Raw genomic sequence first — 7,417 nt, 5'->3', positions numbered from 1 at the left:
ATATTTTCCGTTCCACATATGCCTCAGACATCATTTTTATAGACAAAGACAAATTTAATGAATAATATGTCAGAAATGTTAGTTATTAAAAGTGCAGCTTGATTGGATTGTGACTATAAAAAATGCAGGATTATTCTGACAAATTATTTGAACGGCAAAACACACTGTATTGTCCATAATTCTGACCATTTATATTCTGGACAAGTTCAGAAACAAACTAGTAAACACCTGCCCTCACAACAAGAGAGAGCTTGTACACACACACTTCTAGGGAAACAATGCAATACAAGGACGGACCTTTAGTTTAGGTCCACTCCAGTGTAGGTTTTGGTAATTTCTGGACTGGCGCACCCTCTCCCATTCAGCTTAGATTACAGTGTTTAAAATCCAGCAGCCCATAATGGCTGTGCACTCGGTGACTGAGGTGCTGGAGAGAGTAATAACCAGAATATCATGAGGAACCTCCCTGCCTCTGTCAGCCCGCTGTGCCCACACATATTTCTTGATGCCATAGCCCGGTGCCCAAGAGTCAGGCTGAGAATCACACGGCAGTGCTGGAGGATTATGGGCAACAGACTGGTGCTGGGGAATAGAATTCTACTTTAACTCTCCTCCCCTGACGACAGACCATCAATCTCGTCTTGGTCTCCACCGATTGCCATCCAAAATGCTTTAGCTACCTAATAGAATAGAATTACAACACCCACTTCAATTGACCACTGTTCATGAATTCATCATTTAGTAGATTGTGAATGATATCCATATACACGCCTCACCTTTTCTGCATGCACCTTCCTTTGCTCATGTGGCATTGAAGATGCTTTGTCTATAGCAAAAAGAAGGAAACTCAAATTAAATTGGAAAAGCTTAAATGGTAGAAAAGTATCGGTAAACGAGAGACGCCTCACCTTTCATCTCTTTTAGTTTAGTAAAGAGACGCTCAAAGTTGTCCACATCTGCATCTCCAGCAGTGAGGTTGGCCAGCTCCTGAATGTCCATGTCAGTCATCGGGTCTAAGGGACAAAAAGCTATAAATATCCCTGTAGCTGTGATCCTGCATTCATTAATATAAACTGGATATGCTCTCACCTACTACTGAGTCCACCTCTGCACTGTTCTGACAGCTTCCTGTTTTCTGTCCTTCTGTGTTCTCGTCTGCACTGTTTGACTGGCACTGAAGCAAATGAGAACATGAAACACGTGAATCTGCTATTCTATATTAATAGAATGTACGATATATTTTCAAGCTAAGCAAAATATCAGCCCAAACTACTGAGCACCAGAGACAGTGGAATTTGTAGTTGTAAATGAGTCACACACATGGAACACTTATTGACCCACACTTGATGAATGAAAACTTTAAAATCTTTACTCATATACACCATGTAATTCACTGAGATCATCAACCCACTGCGGCCACACCAAAAATCAATGTAAAAAAGTAAAAAAAAAGAAAAAGTAAATTACAACCTGAGCCAATTTACATGAATTTCACCACGGCAACTCCGATAATATAAGTTAGTAGGGCGTATGACCCCCACGTGCCTGTATGCATTCACAAAAACAGCTGGGCTGTCTTGGGGGATCTCCTCCCAGAGCAGGATCAAGGCAAAAGTGAGCTCCTGGACAGTCTATGGTGCTACTTGGAGGCTTCAGATGCTCCAATACATAATGTAACTCCAGACTCTTTCATGTCTGTCACGTGTCTCATCCGTGAAGAGAACAGGGTGCCAGTGGTGGACCTGTCAATTCCGAAGTTCTCTGGCAAATGCCACTCAAGCTGCACAATGCTGGACTGTAAGCACAGGTCCCACTAGAGTATGTCTCGCCCTCATGCCACCATCATGGACTTCTTTTCTAACAGTTTGGTCAATAACATGTACAACAAACGTACAATTGTGTGTGATAACAGAAAAAAAAACATATCTTCAGGTGCCAGCTTGAGAAGAAAAGGGTGCCTAAACAAGCTCCTTTGATTGGTCAAATGTTCTCTGATCTCTGAACAATGCCCTCCCCTGAATCTGCCCCTAATGCAGATTTATTGTTTCATCACCTTTACTAACAGTGCACACAAGCTTTATTTCGGTTGTTAAAGAGTTTTAAAATTCAGGAGTCTGACCTGTGTTTCTGCTACAGATCGTGGGTTGTTGTGACGAGATGCAACCAAACTGCTCATCAGACCAAATCCCTGATTGTGTTCTAGAAAGCAAAAACATGATCAGGTATGAAAGAAATCTTTAGGATGATTTAAGTGTCATTCACAGGTTTTTACATTTATTATTTAATCATCATCTAATCCTCACCGTCCTTCATCTCCACACTGGACCACACATTAGCATTGAGAGCCTGAATGATCCTCTTTACTCCTGTAGACTCCGGAAAGTCATCTGAAGTGTAAATTACACGCAAATGTCAAACAATTTCCCTCCAGAAAGAATGTACAGAATTGCTGTTTGATTCTAAGTGTCTGGCTCAGTATGGCTTTAAGTCAGTCTAGACTGCTGTTGTTCAGTGGAATTCTATTATTTGATTACAACGCCATTACAGAGCACCATGTGGAACTCCACACAGACATAAAGCCCAAGCTTCTATGTAAATATACTGCTCAAAAAATTAAGGAAAGACTTAATCATCACATCATAACACGAAGTCAGTCAAACTTCAGGTATATCAATCTGTTCAGGTAGGAATCATAAGTGATTGTGAATCAGTTTCACCTGCTTTGGTGCAGATGAAAGTTACAGCAGGTGTATCTGCTCCTATTGTGTGAGGAGTAACAGGAGGAGCACTGCGGAATCCTTACAAAATGACTTCCAGCAGGCCACTGGTGTACATGTTTCTGACCAAACTGTTCATGAGGGCCAGACATCTTCTACTGGCACCTGTGTTTACAATCCAGCACTGTGCAACTTGAGTGGTATTTTCCAGAGAACTCTAGAATTGGCAGATCCACCACTGGCAGAGTCTGGAGATGCCATGGGGAACGTTATGCTGTCTGGAACATCATCTAACATGACCGGTGTGGCTGCAGGTCATTGATGGTCTGGGGAGGAATATCCTTGGAGGGCCACACAGACCTCCATGCTTGCCAACGGTATACTTACTGCTGTTAGATACCAGGATGAATTCCTTAGTCGTTGTATTATGCTTGTGCAGTGGGCCCTGAGTGGGCCCTGGGTACCACCTGGTGCATGATAATGCCCAGCATCATGTGACCGGAATATGTAAGCAGTTTCTGGATGGCAAAGATAATGACTGGACCTCACGTTCCCCCGACTGGAATCCAACTTAGATCCTCTGGGATGTTACATATTGGACCATCCGAAGCCTCCAAGTAGCACCACAGACTGTCCAGGAGCTCACTGATGTCCTGATCTAGGTGTGGGAGGAGATCCCCCAAGACAGCAATCCCCATCTCATTAGAAACATGCCCAGGTGTTGCTGTGAGTGCATTCAGGCAACATGAGGGCCATACACACTACTAAATTACATTATGAGTTGGCATGATGAAATTCATGTAAATTGGCCCAGACTGGAAATGAAATTTTTTGCTTTGTATTTTGGTGTGATTTTGAATCCAGCCCTCACAGGCTTGATCATTTTTGTTTCCATTGACCACTGTCACATTTTATTCACAACAAAATTGAGTGATTTTCAAGATTTTCAATATGAACATTTCATTCACTGATATCCAGTGTGTGATTTAAGTGTTCCCCTTCATTTTTCTGAGCAGTATATTGCTGATAAATAATATCTCCTAAATTGCATTAAACCAATTCCTCAATTTCCATCTCAGCAATTTTATCTTAGACTACTTAATATGCAGTTGAAATACTGTGACATCAGATGTATGCCATATTTGCCACCTTTTCTACTACTACAAAACATTCAAGGCCAAAGTCATTTATAAATGCAAACTGTGCACACTGAACACATTTCATGCGTCTCACCATCCTCATCAGGCAGCTCCTCAGGGTTGAGCTCCACCAGTTCAAATGCATGAGCCAGACACCACTGCTGAGCTTCTTGTCTGCTTACACCTGCAGAGGTTGTCAAGTTTCAAAATCTGTTACTAGACATCATCTCCATGACAACAAACTGTTTAATAAAAGCGGCCTACAAAATGCAATACCAAACTTACGCACTAGAACACATTAGCTTGTTTGGGGGGGATGGGACGGGGGAAATGGGACCTGCTTTGCTGGAAAAGCGCCCGATACATGACACTGTACAAGTGTTCGCAACTTTATTATACATTATAAAGAGAGATTCTGTGATCTTAAGTTGTCTTTATTTGTCACATATACATTACTGCACAGTGAAATTCTTTCTTTACATATCCTATCACTGGGGGTTGGGGTCAGAGCGCAGGGTCAGCCATGGTGCAGCGCCCCTGGAGCAGCATGGGTTGGGGGCCTTGCTCAAGGGCCCAACGGTGGCAGCTTGGCGGTGCTGGGGCTTGAAACCTGATCTTATGGTCAACTTCCCAAAGCCTTAATCACTTGAGCTACCACCGCCACTTATTTTACTAAGGCTTAACCAAAATTATTGACAATGTTGCAACCAATATTAATACCATATAAACATCCTCATATGTTTATAATATTGAATACCATTCATTTTGCCTATCTTTATTATGTGCACCAATATTTATGGATTTGATAAACTATACAGACACTGCAATTCCCAATTGAAACACACTTTACAAACTATATTTAGCTGATGGAAATTGCAAATATTAAAGACTAGCGCCATTGCATTATGTGTGTTTGACATCAACTGGGAACGGACTTATGCTACTGGTTAGTTAAAAAAATATATAAGTGATCCATTTGAGACAATAACAGCCTTTTAAAGTCATACACTTGACGGTAGAATACACAGTGCACCATTTTAATGCATACTGTATGTAGTAAATCATTTGGGGTGCAGCTAAAAAAAATTTCACAAAAGATTTGAGCATTTCATTGCAATGATTAAAAACTTGAACAGCTACCTGATGTGGACAAAATCAGGGGCCACTGACAACACTCACCATTTTCACACACATGGTCACACACCAAGATGAGCACCTCAGGAGCCAGTTCCTCCACCAGTGCAACCCACGGAGTGACAGCTGTAAGGCCATCTTTCTGTAATGTGAAGAGATTCAGAGGGTACAAAAATCCAGAAATGCTAAATGACAACAGAATATCAGTGTTAATCACTCACAGTTTTACTGTCAAAGTAGACGATGAAAGCCTGCGTGGATTGGGCGACCGCTGAATTCATGCTGAACGGACTTGGGACAACACAAAGGCTGATATTTGCAGTGTAGTACTTGTTGTTGATTGTCCATGGATACCAAACCACTACATCCTCTGTTTTAGTGGGTTCTGGTAATGCCGATGCACCCAAGATCTCTAGAAACAATAAATTAAAAAAATCAAAGAATACGACATGTGACATATGGCATAACATATGATACACTACATTGCCAAATGTTTGGGACACCCCTCCAAATCACTGAATTCTGGGTGAAGACATTTTGGACAACTTTTTGTTCCAAACTTTAGAGAACTGTCTTTCCAATATGACTGCGCACCAGTGCACAAAGCAAGATCCATGAATTAAAGTGGTGGCTGTGAGCCATTTCAAAACTGGGATGTCTGCATTCACATGAATTTAATATGGAGTTGGCCCACCCTTTGCAGCTATAACAGCTTCAACTCTTCTGGGAAGGCTTTCCACAAGATTTAGGATTGTGTTTATGGGAATTTTTGACCATTCTTCAGAAGCACATTTGGTCAGGCACTGATGTTGGACGAGAAGGCCTGGCTCACAGTCTCCACTCTAATTCATCCCAAAGGTGATCTATCAGGTTGAGGTCAGGACTCTGAAGTTCCTCCACACCAAACTCACTCATCCATGTCTTTATGGACCTTGCTTTGTGCACTGGTGTGCAGTCATGTTGGAACAGGAAGGGGTCATCCCCAAAATGTTCCCACAAAGTTCTTGGTATGCTGAAGCATTAAGAGTTCCTTCCACTGGAACTGAGGCCAAGCCCAACCCCTGAATTCAATAATTTGGAGGGGTGTCCCAAAACATTTGGCAATATAGTGTATGCATTTGTGGCATTGAAAAGGCAATCAGTAGTTCAACACTGCCTACTGCTGGCCATTAAACTGTACTTCATACAGCTCTAAATGGATGGTAATAAAGCCATATGTATTAATGAACTGTAAAAATGTGCATATACATGCAGTATGTTCTGACATTTTTTGTTTTATTTAACGTAAAAGTTTTCATCACATCTCTAATACAGGACAGGAATAACACCTCTAATGTAGAAGTCACGTGCTCCTACAGTAAACTAGTCTAGAAAACATCACACACAATCGAGTAAAGGAGAGAGTGAGGCACCTTTACACTATCTAGAAGAGAATTAGACAAAAATTTGATCTCACACCAATATTCTGCCCACTTATATGATACCAATTATAAGCCGTTTTAACGCTGCCCTACATCCAGTCTGGAGACACACACACACACACACACACACACACACACGGAGGAAAAACATAGTGCAGACTAACATGACGGAAACACAGTACTCAACTTACAGTGATGTTTATTAGGTGTGTTTTCTCCCCGAAACAGTTCTGCAAGCTAGCTAGCTTCATTTTAATAGCCGACAAGCTAATGACCCAAAGCAGTTAAGCTAGCTAACCACCAAGCAAGGCTTATTAGCCGGGATTCTTCTCGTTTACTTACGCATGACAAGCTCCTCTTCCTTAAACCCCGGGTCACAACTTGTTATTAGAACACAGGGTAGTGCAGTTTCTCCCTCGTCATTTTGATCGGACATATTTCACTTGTGTTAGCAGCTAATAAGCTACTGTTAGTGTTTACTAGCGGTGTCTCAGAACCTCTCAACTCCAACCTGAACTTCCGCATTGACGATTAAGACGTCATGACGTACAGTACGTCTAAAGATACATACTACCGTACTAAATACTGCGCATTTATACATTCGAGTGTAAACAGAATTGGGAAATTAACCTTAACCCAACGAGAAAACTTACAACAAGAAACTTTTAAAGCATTTTATATATATATGGTATCTATATATTTTATATATATATGGCATCCATGTGGATGTTACTTTGTCATGTATATATATATATATATATATATATATATATATATATATATATATATATATATATATATATATATATTATGTATGTATGTATATACTCCACTAACAGGTGAAGTAAATAGCACTGATAATCTCCTCATCACGGCACCTGTTAGTGGGTGGGATATATTAGGCAGCAAGTCAACATTTTGTCCTCAAACTTGATGTGTTAGAAGCAGGAAAAATGGACAAGCATAAGGATTTGAGCAAGTTCGTCAAGGGCCAAATTGTGATGGC

The 7,417-nt window shown here is 41.0% G+C and overlaps 1 protein-coding gene across 1 annotated transcript; it reads right to left on the bottom strand.

Annotated features, from left to right (window-relative positions):
* Nucleotides 1-46: 46 nt before the first annotated feature.
* Nucleotides 47-6,935, bottom strand: aagab (alpha and gamma adaptin binding protein). Its single transcript, XM_058387543.1, has 10 exons — nt 6,754-6,935; nt 5,212-5,402; nt 5,036-5,132; nt 3,951-4,040; nt 2,304-2,387; nt 2,120-2,199; nt 1,090-1,174; nt 909-1,013; nt 777-826; nt 47-680 (listed from the first exon to the last, which is right to left on the bottom strand). Exons 1-10 carry the CDS (start codon nt 6,845-6,847, stop codon nt 603-605), a joined length of 954 nt encoding a protein of 317 aa, XP_058243526.1. The 5' UTR covers nt 6,848-6,935; the 3' UTR covers nt 47-602.
* Nucleotides 6,936-7,417: the final 482 nt, after the last annotated feature.

This window comes from Hemibagrus wyckioides, linkage group LG04, assembly GCF_019097595.1.
Source record: "Hemibagrus wyckioides isolate EC202008001 linkage group LG04, SWU_Hwy_1.0, whole genome shotgun sequence".
Taxonomy (NCBI): Eukaryota; Metazoa; Chordata; class Actinopteri; order Siluriformes; family Bagridae; genus Hemibagrus; species Hemibagrus wyckioides.
Note: the sequence above shows the minus strand (reverse complement) of the source record. Positions and strands in the feature narration are given on the sequence as shown.

Excerpts from the sequence above, each read along its gene's own strand:
- aagab (XM_058387543.1), bottom strand. The coding sequence starts at position 6,847 with ATGTCCGATCAAAATGACGAGGGAGAAACTGCACTACCCTGTGTTCTA. Across the intron at positions 5,133-5,211 it reads TCTACTTTGACAGTAAAACT|AAAGATGGCCTTACAGCTGT; the intron begins GTGAGTGATTAA and ends TTCACATTACAG. Across the intron at positions 827-908 it reads TAAACTAAAAGAGATGAAAG|ACAAAGCATCTTCAATGCCA; the intron begins GTGAGGCGTCTC and ends TTTTTGCTATAG.